The 18,644-nt window shown below is 42.6% G+C and overlaps 1 protein-coding gene across 1 annotated transcript; it reads right to left on the bottom strand.

The window, feature by feature from the left end:
- Nucleotides 1–7,988: 7,988 nt before the first annotated feature.
- CLEC3A (C-type lectin domain family 3 member A) lies at nt 7,989–17,677 on the bottom strand. Its single transcript, XM_043898104.1, has 3 exons — nt 17,471–17,677; nt 12,079–12,162; nt 7,989–9,645 (listed from the first exon to the last, which is right to left on the bottom strand). The coding sequence occupies exons 1-3, from the start codon at nt 17,583–17,585 to the stop codon at nt 9,251–9,253; spliced, it is 594 nt and encodes a 197-aa protein (XP_043754039.1). The 5' UTR covers nt 17,586–17,677; the 3' UTR covers nt 7,989–9,250.
- Between the last annotated feature and the right edge of the window lie 967 nt (nt 17,678–18,644).

The following is an 18,644-nucleotide window of genomic DNA, read 5'->3' as shown; positions in this document are numbered from 1 at the left end:
GTGCATAATGCTGTACAGTACACTGGGGTGCATGTATCATTTTGAATTACAGTTTTTTCCCCAGATATATGCCTGGGAGTGGGACTGCAGCATCATATAGTAAGCCCGCTTTTAGTTTTTTTAAAGAAACCTCCATACTGTTCTCCATAATGGCTACACCAGTTTACCCTCCCATTAACAGTGTAGGAGGTAGATGGTCGCTCCTTTTTCTCTACATTCTTTCCTGCATTGATTATTTGTAGACTTTCTGATGATGGCCATTGCGATTGGAATGAAATGATACCTCAGGCATTCTGGGTCTCTGTCAGGTCATGTTCACTGCATCATTAGCACAAATTGACTAGAGAAGTCACAGTCCCTAACACTCCCAGAAATGATGACTCAGCCATGGAGTTGCCATCATGCAGTCCACTAGGACGGTCACTTGGACAGTGTGTCCTGGAAGCCATCCACAAGTATGCTTTGTAAACAGCTTTCCAGAGACAGAACAGACTAGTCTGTAGACAATAAATGAGCTAATACTCAACTTTCTGGTTTAGAATGAGAGCTTCCCTGCTGGTTCAAATGGTAAAGAATCCACCTGCAATCTGGAGACATAGGTTCGATCTCTGTGTCGAGAAGATCCCCTGGAGAAGGGACTAGCTACCCACTCTAGTATTCTTGGCTGGAAAATTCCATGGACAGAGAAGTCTGGCAGGCTTCCATGGGGTCACAAAGAGTCAGACATGACTGAGCAACTAACACTTTCACTTTTACTGGTTTGGACTGAAATGAGTGGGGAAAACAGAATGTAAAAGACCCTCCATGGCTTACCTGTCTCTGGTCCAGTCTTGTGATGGCAACATTAGCCCCATAAGCCTTGCAGAAGGCCACCACACAGTCTGTACTGAGCCCCAGCACGTAGCAGGTCTCCCCAAGGGAGCTATCAACCAGCACAAAGATCTTGGGCCAGACTGGTACTATCACCATTCTCATGAAGTCATCCGTAAACTAAGATCATGCCGTGGGACAACTAAGCCTGTGTCCCACAACTACTGAGCCTACAAGCTACAACTAAAGAAAGCCCAAGCACCACGACAGAGACGGCACAGCCACAATTTAAAAAATTAATTTAAAGAAGCATAATTTTGTCACAATAATTTTATTCACTCTTAGGATTATAGCTACAACTTACAACAATGCTAGCTATTATCCTAGGCATTGTGCTAAAAGGTTGACATGCATTCTTACATTCAGTCTCCAAAGTTCCATGAAGTAGGTATTATTACTAGGCCCATTTTATAGATGAGAAAGATGAGGACTGAAGAAGTGAAGTGACTTGTTCAGTATCAAAGGACTAGTTAAGTGTCAGAGTCATGATGGAAGCCTAGGTCTCCTGCTGAAGCCAGTGCTTTTGCCTTTCCTTTAGTAGGTGCTGGAGCTGCAGAAAGGAATAAAACACAATGTTTGCCCTCAAACCTGGAAAGTTAAGTGACTTGTGTGCAGAAATAGTTGTTGAAGTAGAATGTAGTCTTTTGCCCATTTTTAAATTGGATGATATTTTTATTGTTGACTTGTAAATAGGTCTCTGTGTAGTCTAGATACAAATCTGTTATCAGATGCATGGCTTACAAATATTTTATCCCATTCTGTTGGTTGTCTTTTCATTTTTTTCATAGTGGACTGTGAAAAATCAGAAGTTTTAAATTTTTTTTTAATTAGAAGTTTTAATTTTGATGAAGGTCAACTTATCTGTTGTTTTCATTGTTGCTTGAACTGTTGTCTAATCCAAGTCACAAAGATTTGCACCTATATCTTCTTCTAAGATTTTTATTGTTTTAGCTCTTCCAATGAGGTTTTGGATCTCTTTTTTAGTTAATCTACTATACAGTGGAAGGAAATATTCCAAATTGATTCTGACGCATGTTGACTATCCAATTGTCCTGGCATCCTTTATTGAAAAGATTATTTTCCCCCATTGAATGATCTTAGCACTCTAGTCAAAAATCACTTGCCCATAAGTATACAAGTTTATTGCTGAATTCTGTTCCACTGATGTTATGTCCATGCTTATACCAACATCACATTATCTGAATTATTGCAGCTTTGTAGTAACTTTTGAGGTCAAGGTATGTAAGTTCTCCAATTTTGTTCTTTTTCCAGACTGTTTTGTGTGTTCTGGTTGTGGGCATTGCCATATGCATCTTAGAACCAGCTTGTCAATTTCTATATGTCTTTTTGCTTCTGCCAAGAAGCCAACTTGGATTTTGATCCTGATTGCGCTGATTCTCTAGATCCCTCTGGGGATTCGGGGTAAGGGGAACTCAGTCTATGTCAGACTCCAAGCTAGGCACTCTACTGGCATTATTTCATTGCATTCTCCAAGAGCCCTATGATGTAGTGATTACCATGTGCATTTTACAGATGAGGATAGTGAGGCTTTTAGAGTGTCAGAAGTCAGGTTTCTCAAGAAATAAATTCAGAAATGAGATTTTCATGCTGCAGTTTTGTTGGGGGCAGGTGAGGGGGATGTCTCCAGGACCAGCACCAAGAGGGGAGAGGAAGAAGTTGAAATTGAATGCAGTTACAACAGAGGCTTCAACTGACCCTGTGCAAAGAGCTAAAGTTGGGATGTCCCTTCAGCAAGGCCCAGAATTGAGGCAAGGGGCTAGGTCTTTGTCTCTCATCATTATGAGCTGCCCCAGGACATGGTGTAAACCTGAGTGAAGCAGCTCCCTTTAGTGGAGGGCAATTGCTCAGAAGGGCTTCATCTGTGAGCAGCTGGGAGCCAACACTCCCAGCAGCTGGGGTGAGTGCCTGCATCCCAGAAGGGAGTCTGGGTGCACCGCCACATCTACTGGAAGGCTGTTCTCTCTAATCCTAGGCCATGAAGATAGTCAGTGCCGAAGGGTAACATTGGAAGTCCACCAACCTCACTCCAGACTGTGAACTGGAGTGGAGACTTTATTCCCACATATGTTAATTTACTCATATCATTTGCTTCCATAATCAGTCCAGTTAACATATAGTTTGGACCTAAGAATATAAGTAGATCTTATAAGAAGAAATTTAACTCAAAAATTACAATAGTAATTGAAATTGTCTTTAACATCATGCTAAAAGACCACACATGTTAAAAGTGAGTGTTCACTGTTAAAAAAGAATCTCTAGGACTGATTTTGGTTGCTTATTCTGGCTAAATCTACACCTTGGGGAAAATATTCCTGTCATTTTAATCTTCTTCTCATTGTTCTCTGAATACTCAGGAAATTTCTTTTCTCAGAGCCACCTGATATGAGTTTTGAGTACTTACCTCTAAAAAGATGAGGGCCCACCCATCCCCAGGTCTCAGAACTCGGTTTGCAGCTGATGGTGATGCTTTTCATCTTCTGAGCATCTCCTATGAGCAACAAACTGGAGCAGTGTCCTTCTGCCTGCACTATCTCATGAAATCACCAGACAACTTCAATTGAGTGGGAATATTAATTTCATTTTTTAGATGGCCTCAAATGTTATCTGCATTTTACGGATGAGAAGACCGAGTCAGCTTGTGGGTTGCTTCCTCCCTGTCAAAAAGGTGGCTTGATAATCAGCTTTGCCATTACAAGGCAAGGCGATAAGACAGTCATGTCCGTCACCTGTCACTGCACCCCTGTGGTCATCTGGTGTTGGGAGTCGAAAGGGTAAGGCAAGGAGCAGTGGATTTCCCAGACCCTTCCTCCCTCACCTTGGTGCCCAGAAGAAGGCAGAAGCCGGACCGCTGCCCTTTCCTCCCCAGGAAGCAGGTGCTCCTGGAAGACTCCGACCTGGATGAAAAAGTGGCCTGGCTGTTGGGCCAGCAGCTCTCTGTCGTTGAAGTTCACTCCCAGTGGCGGGAGGTGCCGCTGAGAGATGCCCTCTGCGCGGGCGTCCTGAACAATCGGCTTCAGCACCCGGCCCAGGTGGACAGCGACGAGCGCAGCAGCCCGCCCCAGCCTCCCGGCGCCCACCCCTGGTAGGGCCGGTGCGCGCGCCTCCACCGCCGCCAGCAGCGTGCCCAGCGCCACGGCCAGCGCCCGCACCTTGGCGCTGTCGGGCCACGGGATCGCCTTGCACACCGCCTTGTGCCTCCTTGCCCAGGCCTGCCGGGGGCTGTGTGCGCGTGTCCACAGCTGCAGCTGCTCCCCAAAGCAGGGTTTCCTATGCCGCCCCCCTTGTCGCCTCTCTCAGGGCTTCTAGGCACGTCAGCGGGGAGGCAGCCAGAACATGTAAAAACTTCCCCAAGCGGGTGCCGATAACTACACCCCTTCACAGGCTGAGGGCTCTAGTCCCCATTGAAGTCTGTCTTGCTTCTGGAGATTTTCTAAAACCCTACTTAGTTTTAAAATGCATTCATCTTGGTTTGTAATTATATGTATTTCTGGTAACTTTTTATTTAATGCTGGTCTCCACTCCCAGTTTTTAGCGCAGCTTGAATTTGTGTAACTCAAATGAAGATAAAGTGAAAGTGAAAGTTACTCAGTTGCGTTCAACTCTTTGTGACCCCCATGGACTATACAGTCCATGGAATTCTCCAGGGCAGAATACTGGAGTGGGTAGCCTTTCCCTTCTCCAGGGGATCTTCCCAACCCAGGGATTGAATCCAGGTCTTCCACATTGCAGGCGGATTCTTTACCAGCTGGGCCGCAAGGGAAGCCAAATGAATATAACAAATACAATAATATTACCTGGTACCTGTGAGGCTTCTTCCAAGTACTTCTCTCACCTCCACCATCCCACTCTTTTTATTAACTTAACTGAATAATTAATATATCTGAAATCAACTATTACCAACTGTTAACTCTGTGTTTATTTTTAATTCTAACAATTTTCTAAGGGATTCTAATAAGAATCCCTTCACGTTGTTTTACTTTTATTGTTTATTGATAAATTAGCAATGTATTCAGCCAGGTAAAATAATTTTCTCCAGGTCACAGAGCATTCATGCTGGTATTCAAACCCAGGACCAGCTGACTCCAAATTTAGTGGTGTTACAGGGCATGCTGCGTCTTCAGTTTGCACAATCCTTTCGGAAAGCAGTTTCACACCATGATCCAAAGTGGCTCAAATTATTCCTATCCTTTGATTTAACAATTCCACTTCTGGAAATCTGTCTTTCTTTGCTTGGTTTATTTTTATTTTGTTTTTGGCTGCTCAGCACTGCATGCAGAGATTTTAGCTCCCCAACAAGGATTGAACCCTTGCCCCTGCAGTGGAAAAGTGGAGTCTTAACTACTGGACCACCTGGAAATCTATCTTAACAAGGGAGAAAAATCTACAGTCAAAAAGAAAAAAAAAATCGCCAAAAAATACTCATTAGAGCACTACAGAAGAAAATTGAAAAGCAAAATTTCCATTTATTTACAGAAAGTTAGAAGTTTAAGTGAAATTCCACTCATAAATGGCGCAGTCGTAAAGAATCCACCTACCACTGCAGGAGATGCCAGAGATGTGGGTTTGGTTCCTGGAGGAGGAAATGGCAACCCACTTCAGTCTTCTTGCCTGGAGAATCCCATGGACAGAGGAGGCTGGCGGGCTACAGTCCATGAGGTCGCTAAGAGTCAAACATAACTTAGCGACTGAGCCTTTGTTCACTCATGTGCTCAATTAATAACACATTGGAATATTATGGAGCCATAGAAAGTACATTATGGAAAAGCTAGGAAAATGGTTATAAAGTAAAATAAAGCAGGATATAACATTGCCTAATGATGTAACCTCTACAACCTTGCATGGAAGGTGGTAAAAAGACACTGCTGGATACATGTGTTCAATAACTGTTAACTGGATAAATGAATGAAAAAGACCAAGATAAAGGATAATTTCTAAATTTTTTCCCCTACTCTTCAGATTTTTCTGTTGTGAGATGTTTTGGTTATTTAATGGAACAAAGCTCTTCATTTTTTTAAAGATGTGATATCCAGAGTGCTTGCTTGCTCAGCAATTATATTTTCAGATTTCTGTGGAGGATCTATCATTTCTGTTGAGAGATGAGTAAGTGAGGACCCAAATGTGTATTCTTGCCTGAAATCACACAGGTAGTGAGTGTGGAGTCTAGGTCTCCTGACTCCAGCTCCCTTGAACTTAACTGACCTTGACCTAGGCTGGCATTGGGAGACAGGAAATTGAATTCCAGTCCCTGCCCTGTCCACAGCTTGCTGGGTGATTTGGGGTTAGTCACTTCTCTTGGGGTCTCTCTTGGGCTTTTGCCCTGAAGATGCATGGATCACTTTCTTTTCCATCCTCTTTCAGTGGGCGGGGAGTGTATTACTCCCTCTCGTCACTCCATCTTTCATCTCCCTGTTTAACTTCCTTCCTTTGTCATTTTAATTGTGTCGTTTGTTATGCCATTTTGTCATGTCAGTCCTTTGACATTTCGTCATATTTTCTGAAATGATCTTGTTTTTTTCTTTGCTTGTTTACTGTTTGTTTGCCTCTCTAGATGTAAGCTCTGCAAAGTCATAACCTAGGCTATCCTGGTCGATATGCCAACTCCAGCTAGCTCAAATGCAAAAGGAAAGGGATTGTAGAGGAGCTCAGAGAATTTGCAGAAATAAAAACCAGGGCTTTAAGAATGTTAAACTCAGCATTTTGTGAAAACACACACGTTTCCTCTCTCTCTCTCCGTCTTTTCCCTTCCTGTTTTCTCTCTCCACCCTGTCATTTCTCATCACTGCTTATCTATGTTTGGCTTCATTCTGCACATTGCATCCAACTGGAAAGGAAGAATTCTGTCAGAACCCTAAATTCTCTTTGTTCCTGTTTAATGTTTCTAGCAAAAATAAAATAACAAAAAGTGTTTCATGACTCCCAGTGGCATTGGCAATCACTGGGAAAGATTCTGAATGGGTTTGCCTGGAATATACATGCCTCTCTGAACCAGTAGACATGTCAGCCCTGCTTGTTGAATGTGGGCACATTTTCTCTTACCATTAGTGTATGTTCAATGTGGTGTTTCTTTTTGAGAATCTGTTTAAATCAATGCCCATTTTGTGGGTTTCAGTTTAGGTTAAACTAGATAGTAATAATCTGTAAATTCAGAATTTTCATATGTAATTGGAGCTACTAATATTTTTTCTTAGACTCCAGTGGCAAGTCTTGCTCTCCTCCTGTGAGCTAGTGTAGATACCATCACTTACTTCCTTTCTGTCCTTAGGTACTATGTAATATGGTGCTTTATAGTCAGTAGGTGTCCTTTGAATCTCTGACATCGGATTAAATTAATAACTTAAATAGTTAAAATTAGTAGGCTTCTTTATTTGATAGATGTACTTAATTTGGTGAGAATACGAAAGTTCTCTGTAATCAGAGAGCAAGAAAGATTTAATATCTTTATTTTTAGTGTAAGAACTTCTCTGCAACTTAAGCCTTTGAGCCTTGAGATATGGTTTCCTTCAGATCACTAAGTTGAGTCTCAATTACTGTTTCCTTTAACTAATTGATTTTTATTTTGTAGATCATATAATAATATGGCTGGAAGCATCTGTGATGGGTAGAAAAGTTGCTCTCAGTATTCTTCACACAGATTAACTGTAGGTCCTACCCTTGACTCGAGTTAAAGGGGAACAGACCTGCTAGAATCAGCAGAGACTGTCTCTGGGCAAGTAGTTACAGGTTTAGACCCTTGTACTCAGACTGTGGTGTGTGGTCCAGCCCCGTTGGCTTCGACTAGATGCTTTTAGAAGTGAAGAATCTGGGGCCTCAGCCCAGACCTTATCAAGTTGTGATCTGCAATTTGATAAGATTCCCATGTGGAGACTGTGGTTGCCTTGGAAGAGGAAATTGATCAGGGTCAACCAAAAACAATGGCAGGTACAACTTCTTAAAAGTGCTCTTCCTCCGTCTCCACTTTACTTCTTTCTTCTCAAGTAAAACTATCCTTATAGTACATCTAAATCACCAGTGTGATCAAATCTAGTGCATTTCTCCCCCAATTTATTCAAGTCTGATTTAAACCAACATAGTTTGAATAACTACAGACGATACCCATATACATTCACATTGATCAGAATTCAGGCTTTATTATTGTTGTGCAGTGTGAAGAACTAAAGCTTAATCCCAAGCATACATAATTAAGCTTATAAAGAAGGATTTTGTTCCCAAAACATATTCAACATTTAAAGGGAAAAAAAGATGTTTATTTGAAGAACAGAATATGCCTAGAATTGTTTGCTTCTAAAAAACCCATTTCCCCCAAGCCTTAACTTCATAATTTCGTATTAAGCAATGACATTACATTACACAATCTAAACAATTTAGTGGGAGCAGCACTTGGCAGAATAAAAAAAATAGTTTAGATGTACATGTAACTCAAAAAATATTATTTAAATCCAACATCCAACTTTCGATCTAAATATAGATTTTTCTCCAATAGACTTAAATATATGATTGTTAAAATATATATGTGTATAAAATATGTTTTTTAAAAAAGGAAACAAAGATGTATAATATCCACTGTTGATTTCATAAAAGAGGGTACACTAAAGCAGGGGAAAAAGGAGACCTTAAAAAATTTCTCTTTTTCTGTACAGTCGGCTACTCTGTTCTGCCTTAGGTTTACCTATTCAAGTTGCAAACTGTAATGTAATACTGGGGTGGAAATTGACCAAATATGCTGCCTTAACATTTCCTTTCAGATCTTTACTGGGAACTTAAAAAAAAAAAAAGATGTGTATATCACTGGGGGCAGGGGCAGGAGTGGGATGGGTTTGAAGAAAACAGAGTTAAACCAGAACCTATACAAGACTTCCATGTATCTACGTGACAGAGCAGTTACATGTCCCACCAGGGGATGCTGCAACTCAAAAGGGCGACGGGCTAATAAGATGCTATCACGAGGAGGGAGCGGACTGAGCATCAGACGGAAAAGATTTGGGATTATGTAGCACCTCATCACTCAAATACATACGAAACCTTTAACAGAAAATCTTCCAGGTAGCCTACAGCTTGCTTTTCTGACTATTGTCTTTTCAATACACACCTGGTCTGTACAAGAAGAGGGACCAGGAATGAGAAAGGTCTAATAGCCCATTTTGCAGAAGCTACTTGAGCAGTGTGTACATGACGGAATGGTTATTTTCCGAGCCCCCATTCCCCGTGGAGGGCAAAAATCACAATACAATTTGGTAGCAAACTTGGCTGTCTCATATTCCTAGGGACATAGCCTCCCCTATGACGATTTTGACTCATTCTTGAGAACCATCAGCCTGTAAACCAGGACCGATCCTTCTGGGAAGATGCACCTGAGAAGGGTCTATTGAGGGATGGTGAACTCACATATGTACCTCTTGCTGCTACGACAGGCCTCGTCACTCCACTTGCCCTGAGCTGACTGGGAGAAGAGGGCACAGTTTTCCCGCTTGCCACCGTTAGGCTGTGCCTGGTCCCAGTTGAGGAAGGAGATGGCAAGCCCATTGACGTCAACAAACTTGCCTTCTGTGACCATGTCGTTGATGCCCAGCCAAAAGTCATTGACCCCCGGCAGGCTCCTTTTACCATAGTCTCGGAGGGCGTTGATTTCATCGGCACTTCTGGGGACAACCAGGGTCCCGCCCTTGGAAATGCAGTCTTCATTGGCTTCGTGGAAGTGCTTCAAGCCTTCCGCGGCAAGGTAGCACTTCTTGTGAAATTTTGTGCCTCGGAGACAGACTGTAAAGATGTGAGATTTGACATATTAACATGCTGTGGGAGTATAATAATCTAGAACTGGCCCTGGCCAATAGCAGTAAGTAGTTGTGGAAAGGACGATGCATAGAGATAATGGTGAGTCAGCGTGTAATGAAGACTGTGTACAGAGTCAGGCACTGTGCCAGGCATTTTACATAAATGAACCCATCTCATAATCACAACTGTCCCATGATGTGGGATTTTTATTACACCTGTCGTTACATATCAGGATAGTGAAGCCTGGGGCTTCCCTGTGGCTCAGTGGTAAAGAATCTGCCGGCCAATGCAGGAGACACGTGTTCAGTTCCTGGGTCCCGAAGATTCCCTGGAGGAGGAAATAGCTACCCACTCCAGTATTCTTGCCTGGAGGATCCCATGGATAGAGGAGCCTGGTGGGCTACAGTCCACGGGGTCACAGAGTCAGACGTGACTGAAGCAACTGAGCCAGAATATAATGAAGCTTAAAAGAGTTGTTAGTATGTAAGAAGGTGACTTACATTGCATGTAAGCTCACAGCAGATAACTGAGCCCACAGCAGATAACATGAGCTAAATATTGTTTATCTTATCCAGGGTATGAGCCAAATATAAAGATAGTTCTAAGGCATAGCATTGGAGAGTCAGGCTTCAGGCTGTAGTGCCTCAGCTTGGTGTCAGTTCTGATATTTACTATCTGTGTTAGCCTTGGACAAGTTATTTAATTTCCCCATGCCTCTGTTTCCTCATATGTAAACTGAGAAGAATTATAGCAGCATCTGTCTCATAAATTACTGAAGGAGTAATGTGTTGATGATGGACATGAGTTTGAGCAAGCTCCGGGAGTTCGTGATGAACAGGGAAGCCTGGCGTGCTGCAGTCCATGGGGTCGCAAAGAGTCGGACACGACTGAGCGACTGAGCTGTGTTGATGTTTATAAAGTATTATAGCCCCCAACTATGGCTGAAGGGTTAACCAAGCTCTTTCCCCTTCTGCAAAGGCATTTGACCTTCCTTTAACTTTCTAATTCTGTTCCCCGGGAAACTTGATAAAGGGCCCTGCCGGCAGTGTAACTAGGCAATATTGATTAGGGTCAAAATGGCTCAAGACTGGTAACATACGGCTGGCCTGGGAGCTATCAATGTGCCGTGCTCAATCGCTCAGGTGGTCTGACTTTTGTGACCCCATGGACTGGACTGCAGCCCTCCAGGATCCTCTGTCCATGGGGTTTCCTAGGCATGAAGACTGGAGTGAGTTGCTATTTCCTTCTGCAGGGAATCTCCCCGACCCAGGGACCGAACCCATGTCTTCCATGTCTCCTGCACGGTAGGTGGATTCTTTACCACTGAGCCCCCTGGGGAGCCCTGGGGGCCATAAATAGCTGATGGAAAAGCCATAACTTTGGTCTTCCTTGAAGGCATTAACTCTTGTAATTGGGCAGCTCTCTTCTGGGACCCTCAAAGCTCTGCCTTTGGAGTGGCTATGACAGTATTCCTCCCTGAGGATGTGAACCTTGCAAGCCAGGGGTGTTCCTGAGTCTGCCCCGCGTGGCTCTCATTTCCGCATTCTGGGAGCTTCATAGGCTGCTGGGAGATCTGCTCTCTGATAAAGGAACACTCACTGCTGCCCTCTGCTGACAAGCTGTGGTTCTAACCCAGCTCTTCTCCAGAGCATCTGACCTACTCAGTGTGGCCAGAGCTGAGTCCTGTGACCCTGGGTTTAGTTCCACCTCGGCTGAGCTCTCAGTGGGTTATTTTGTTGTCGTTTAGTTGCTAAGTCCTGTCTGACTCTTGTGACCCCATGGACTGTAGTCTGCCAGGCTTCTCAGTCCATGGGATCTCCCAGGCAAGAATACTGGAGTGGGTTGCCATTTCCTCCTCCAGGGGGTCTTCCTGACCCAGGGATCAAACTCAGGTCTGTTGCATTGGCAGGCAGATTCTTTACCACTGAGTCACCTGGGGACCTCAGCATGTTAGTAAACAGCTAAGGAATGCTGGTAATTGTATCTAGTTAATACTTGCTTCAATTTTCTTCTATTGCCTAATGAAGAAGAATTGTGGGGACTTCCTGGTGGTCCAGTGGTTAAGGCCCTGTGCTCCCAAAGCAGGGGGAAAGAGTTCCATCCTAGGTCAGGAAACTAAGATCAGGCATCTCGCATATTGCAGAGCACAGAAAAAAAAAAATTATGGATGGACTTCTAAAAGGTATTATTGAAATGCCTGGTTTGATTTTTATTCCACTCATTGAGAGGTGAAGGAAGTGGAAAATCAAGCTGATTTCCCAAAACATTCATCCTCCCAGCTTTTTAATCCTTTGTCCTGGACGCATCTCTGATTTGTCAATGTCTCTCTCTCGCTCTCTTTTTTTAATGTTACCTAGAACGATATATACTCTCAATGTGGTTTGAATTGCTGGCTAATCACAATAAGACGAGTCTCACCTGTCTGCAGGGCTTGCATTTCCTTCAGGGCATTGACTTCTCTCCAGAGCTTTTCCACTTGAATCTTCAAGTCTCCATCCTTTTCTGAGGATTTGTTAGAGTGGGGTGGGGTAGGATGAATTAAAAAAATATGATTAAAATAAAGTAAATAAAATAAGATAAAGTTTCAGAATACAGAACGTAAGCTGAGGGTGATTTTGATGAAACTGAACCCAGAGTACATGAACAACAGTGAATGAAAGCAAGTTGTTCAGGAAGATTTGTAAGGGTTTGGTGGGGTAATAATACTGGAAGTTTCTTCTGCGAGGTGGGGCACCTGTGTATCTCTCCAGCCCCATCCTGTGTGACTCACTCTCCGTCACTAGACTTCAGACTGGTTGATTTTCCATGCATTCTAGAACAAGCTGCCTCATCTCAGGACCCTTCGAGTGTGTTCTGTCTGCCTGGAACCCTCTTGGCCCAGGTCTTGTCCTTTTTCTTTTTCTTAAGACTGCAGTTTTATTTTATTTTGGCCCCACAGCATGTGGGATCTTAGTTCCCCAACCAAGGATCAAACTCTCACGCTCTGCACTGGAGGCGTGGAGTCTTAACCACTGGACTGCCAGGGAACTCCCTATTCATCTTCTTATCAAGCTTAAACATCTCCTCTTCTGAGAAGACTTGCTGATCACCCTCTCTACATCTCCCTGGCTGGTCTCTTTCCTTGAACCTTTATTTTTCTTCCACACACTTTCTCCAGTCTGTAATCATGTTTCTTTACTTACTTAGTTTTATCTCTCTGGTTGTCCATGGTATTCCTGATGCTATACATGATGCTTGGCACATAATCAATTTCATAATATTGTGAATAAACACATGATGGCATACAGAATACTTTCATGTTATTTTCACTTACTCTTCAAAGATAGTTAGGCATGGAGGAAAATGAGATTCCCATTGAAGAGTGAGAATGAACTCAATAAGCTAAACTGGCAAGTAAGTGGTAGAACTCATACTCAGACTTAAGTGGGTCTCCAAGTCCCCTGTCCTCAATACCCCTACTCAACTGATGCTCCAGGTATAATGGCTCTTAGCAGAGCTAAGTGATTTTCATGGAGAAGTATGGAAAGGCAGTGATAAAGAGCCCTATAAAAATGCTTCTGTATGAAGGACTAGCAATTTACTTAGTCTTGGATGTCCCCTGATTAGGCTAATCTTCGTGGCTTTCCTTGGGTATAAGTAAGGAGTAGGAAATTAGTAACTTTGACTAATCAAAAATCCAGACCTGATGGGCAGTGTCTTAGAAACTGACAACTTGTGAGCTCTTCAAAAGCAGGAATTATAATAAATCTTAATACACATTTAAAAATATTAAAGCCACCATACACTGTGTACCAGGAGCTTAATTCTTTCAATGTTACTATGAAATAGACAATATCATTTCAGGAAAAAAGAGAGGCACAGAAAACTGAATTAACCTGTCAAAGATCACCCAGCTAGTAAGGTGCAGAGTTGGGATTCGAATCTTGCTGTCTTCAAATCTGTTCTCTTTCCACGCCTCCTGTCTGCTTCTGGACAGTGATCACCTTTACCTGCTTGGTCCCTAGTACGTAGCCTCAAGCAGCTAAGATGCTTAAAGCTTGATATGGCTGTTGGCAGCTGCCTCTTTGTGGGGATACCACATGGAGAATCTGTGTTCTGTCTTGGGTGTTTTCAGGACAGGCCAGTATCCAAGCATGGCTGATTCATTTTCCCCTTAAACATGTGCTTTGCCAGTCAGGTGTTTCCACATTCGGGTTAGGAAATGCCTTCTGGGGTATCCAGGCATGGACAACCATTCTCAAGGCATCCAGTAGCTCAGCTGAGAAGCACAATAACTCAAAGGTTTCCTCAGTGGGACCATTCAATCCAGAATAAATATAGGGGTACATTCAGTATGCAAAGCCAGTGGCTGTTGGGGGCCAGACTTGCAAAGACTGCTAAGTTTTCTTCCAGGTTACAAGTTGTGAGCCAGACAAATGTCACCGCAGTTCCTCTCAGCTTCCTGCTCCACACTATTTAAGTAAATGGCCTCCACAGGGGAGTTGTAAACATTGTAATTAACATGAAGACACATGAATTAATATTAGGCTCCTGGGAGACCATTATGGAAATCGTTATCCAGGTGGCTTGAAGTCTGCTTCTGTCCTTTGTGAGAAATGTGGTTGTGTTTTGTCAAAATGAATACAGGGAACAACTATTTCACTAAATAGAGATTATATTTAATTCATGCTACAACATAACTTGCATTGTTCAACCTAATTTGTTGAGGCCTGTGAAGTGAATAGCAGGAGAAACTTGTTTTTGGAGCTAAATCACTCAATTACCATTTTGAGTTTTTTGGTTTTGTGTTTTAAAGGCTCCCTTTCATTTTATTATTGTTGTTCTCCAAAAATAGGTACAGGATAAGAATGCAAAAATAATTGCTGGAAGAAATGACCAGTAAATACATGAAAAAATATCTCAACCTCGTTAATAAGCAAAGAGATGCAAATTAAAAGTCTTTTTGGGGTTTGTTAAGCCAGCACAGCTTAAACTGGTGATGGGTCAGGTTGTCAAGGTGTGCGTTGGTGTTAGTCGCCCAGTCTCGTTTGACTCTGAGACTCCCTGGAGTGTAGCCCACCAGTGTCCTCTGTCCTTGGGATTTTCCATGCAGGAATACTGGAATGAGTTGCCATTTCCTTCTCCAGGGGGTCTTTCTGACCCGGGGATTAAACCTGGGTCTCCTGCACTGCAGGCAGATTCTTTAACTTTTGAGCCACAAGAGAAACTCAGTGGGTGCTCTCGTATACTGAAGTTGAGAACACGAGTTCATGCTACCGTTTTGAAAGACAGGTAGTGTAATTAACTTACAATTTTACTTCTAGAGAAGTATCATCATGATATTCTAGCATGGGGATCAGTATCTGTGTACAAAGCAATTCACTGAGGCACTGGATCAAAAAGAGATAGATATGATGAACATGAAAGTTCACCAGGAAAGAACAGATTAAATAAGCCATAACCTATTCTCACATGGAATGTTATGCAGCTTTTAAAAGGGCTGAGGAATGCCTTATATGTGAGGTTATCCAAGAGTTAACAGATAAAATCAATTAGTCTGCCAAGTACTTTAGATAGCCAACACTTATTTTGTTAAAAGTAGGGCTTCCCGGGTAGCAGAGTAGTAAAGAATCCACCTGCCAAGTGGGAGACTCGGGTTTGTTTCCTGGGTTGAGAAGATCCCCTAGAAAAGGAAATGGCAACTCACTCCAATATTCTTGCTTGGAAAATCCCATGGACAGAGGAGGCTGGTGGGGCTACAGTCCATGGGGTCGCAAAGAGTCAGACACAACTTAAAAACTAAACAACAACAAATCAATTTTTAATTGGGCATCAAAGAAAACTCTGGGAATATTATCTCTTAGCAGTTAATCATGGTTAATTCTATGGAAAGAATTGAGAGAGAAAAAAAATGACTTTTGCTTTTGATTTCATAAGATTTGGTATTATTTTCAGGCAGTTAAAATGTATGGGGGAAAAGAACTGTTTTAACAGGTTTAGGCTAATGGCTTCGCGTATTATAGAATCTACTTTCTTGGATCTCATAGCAAAAAAGGAGCAAAACTGCTTTGGAAGGATGATATCTAGGATTGGACCCAGTCGGTTAAAAAGCAAACAAAAGCATGTGTGTACGCTTGTGTGTGTGTGCCTTGGAGGATAGAACATAATGCCCTGAACTGCAGTTATTTCAGGAACACACACACACATTCACATATTCATACCCCTCCCCACATCCCTGCTGGGTGGTCACCAGCTGACCACTCCTTCTTCATGGTAAAGAGATGCTGGCTACAAAACATGCTGCATCACCCAGAAGAAATGCCACATCTTTCCCCTTCCTTCCCCTGTCCTCATCTTCCACCAGATACTTCATCACTCATGAGAAATGTTTTAATTTCTCTTTAAAGGAGGGAACAGAGAAGTGTAGTATTTCATTAAGAAAAAAAATTCCATTTAAGAGGGACGGGTTGGGGTGGGCCATTGGAGGGGAGTTCAGAAGGGAGGGGACATATGTATACCTGGCTGATTCATGGTGATGTATGGCAGAGGCCAGCACAGTGTTATAAAGCAATTATCAAAAAAAGAAAAAAAAAAAAACCTTACATCAGACCTAAAGTAGGGCACTTCATAATCTTAAAAACATGACCCAACAAGAGAAGCTCCCTTTTCACCAGCCAGCTATTCGTGTTGTGTTAAATCAAGACTTTAACTTTGTTGATATTATTGTTTGTGTTTTGTTACTAATGAAGTGAAATTGATGAGGAAATAGTGTCAATATTTATCTTGAAATATCCTATATGAGAGTAACTCAGGATGAGATACACATCATACCACGCCTTTCTTGATGATTTAGTTTTGATTTAGTTTCAGTGTGTTGCATGTACATTGCCATTATCTCTGTCCCTTGCAAGATTTTTTATCTCTCTTAAACCAATTCAGGGCTTCCCTGGTGGCTCAGTGGTAAAGAATCTGTCTGCAAAGCCAGAGACCCTGGTTCAACCCCTGAGACAGGAAGATCTCCTGGAGAAGGGAATGGCAAGCCACTCTAGTATTCTTGCCTGGAGAATTCCAAGGACAGAGGAACCTGGTGGGCTACAGTCTATGGGGTCATAAAGAGCGGGACATAACTGAGTGACTGACACTTTCACTTTTTCAACCCAATTCAAGCCACTGCAAATTGGGATTGCTTGGAGATTGTTTTGCATTAACATGTCTTCAAATGTTATATGACTTGTGTGTTGAAATATTTTTAAGTGAAAGACTTAAAACTTCTCTATGACATGAAAAAGCTTAAGCATATAATACAGACTGTCCCTGTATTCCCAGGGATATGAGAATATATCTATTGATGAAACGGAAGTCACATTACCAATAGCTCTGTTCTCTACGACACATTGAATAAGATTATAGTTATCTTGCAGATAAATTTGAACAGCTGTACAATATCTATGAGTGAAACAGTATACTCTATTAATTGATTTGTTCTACTCGATTCGGGTTTCCAAATAGCAGGTGCTGTATCCAGGTTGTCACACTCTAATGACATCCTCTGGCCCAAGCTCACCTGATAAAGGGCATACAGTACAGAAAGTCTTTTTGCAAAAGCCTTTCTTGTCCTACAAAACCCAAATCCTATCATATGACTCCTTTAAACGTCAAACAGCCCCAGAGAACTAAGAGGTCACTCGGTCCCCTGAAAATGCCATATCCACATGAAGCCATGGTACTGCCACCAGAAATGGTCTCCTGGGGGAGTCTGGAAATGAACATGGTCCAACTCCTCCCCACTCTGAGCAAGCCTAGAGTTCTGCAGACAGAGGCACCCTGTTACCTTTCACTCGGCGTTTGCTGTGCTTCCTGGCTTTGAACTTGGACGCGTGGCAGCTGGTCTGGTCCAGGAGCAAGGTGATAACCAGGATGTAAATTACAAGTCCATTCTTTGCCATGGCTCTGGGGCGAGTCTGACAGCCACCGTGCCAGCGCCTCCGGAGTACCAAGGGCCGAGCAGACTTCACAGCCACATCTTGCCCTGAGATGCCTGGGGCCAGCTTTATAAAAGCGCGCTGTGCAGCTTGGCTGGGGTCCTGCTGACGGAATGTTTGAGTGCCTCTGCTGGCTGCAGCATAAGGAAGCCCCTGTTCTCACGTCTCGTTGAGGCATTAAAAAAAAAATTTCCTGTGAAGAAAAATTTTCCTACTTGACTTGCCTTTTCAGAGCACATCAGAGTTAATGAAGGGTCTAAAAGTCTTATCTTTCTTTCTTTTTTTTCCTTTTTTTTTTTTTTTTTCAATCTGAAGCCCAGAAAGCATGGGGTCTCTGTGAAGACTCTGATATTTAAGTCTCTGGTTTGGAGCTCTGAAGTTCACTTAATATTCTGAGAAGTGCATTCAATGACATACACACATCTAGCAAAGTTACTGTGTGGGAGTATGTGCACGTTATGCCAGAGCACCGCCTGTGTGTCTACACACACTTATGTGTCTACACGGCTCATATGGAGCTTGGGAAGGGTTTAGTCACACAGAGTAATGGAGATGGTCAAAGGGCCACAAAATTAGGATTTTGTGGGTTCAGCAAGAGTTAAATTCTTGGGGAAACACACCTTAGAAAGAAAAGAAAGACTGAATTTTTTCCATAAAAATTAATGTAAAATATCAACCATTACCATCTCGCAGGTCTCTACAACTAACACTTTATTCCTTTGAAATTATCTCAAACACTTAAAAAACACTTTCAAAGGAAATACAGAAATAACAGAGAAATAGAGTGAAAGACTTGCTGTAATTATTCTTACCTGGACAATAAATGGGCTTTAGGAAAAGTACTGAGAACCAGGGATTTACCAGGTGGTTAAGAATCCGCCTGCCAAGCAGTAGACTTGGATGCAATCCCTGGGTTGGGAAGATCCCCTGGAGGAGGAAATGGCAACCCACTCCAGTATTCTTGCCAGGGAGATCCCATGGACAGAGGAGCCTGGTGGGCTACAATCCATGAGGTCGCAGAGA

This window comes from Cervus elaphus, chromosome 4 (assembly GCF_910594005.1).
Source record: "Cervus elaphus chromosome 4, mCerEla1.1, whole genome shotgun sequence".
NCBI classification, from domain to species: Eukaryota; Metazoa; Chordata; class Mammalia; order Artiodactyla; family Cervidae; genus Cervus; species Cervus elaphus.
Note: the sequence above shows the minus strand (reverse complement) of the source record. Positions and strands in the feature narration are given on the sequence as shown.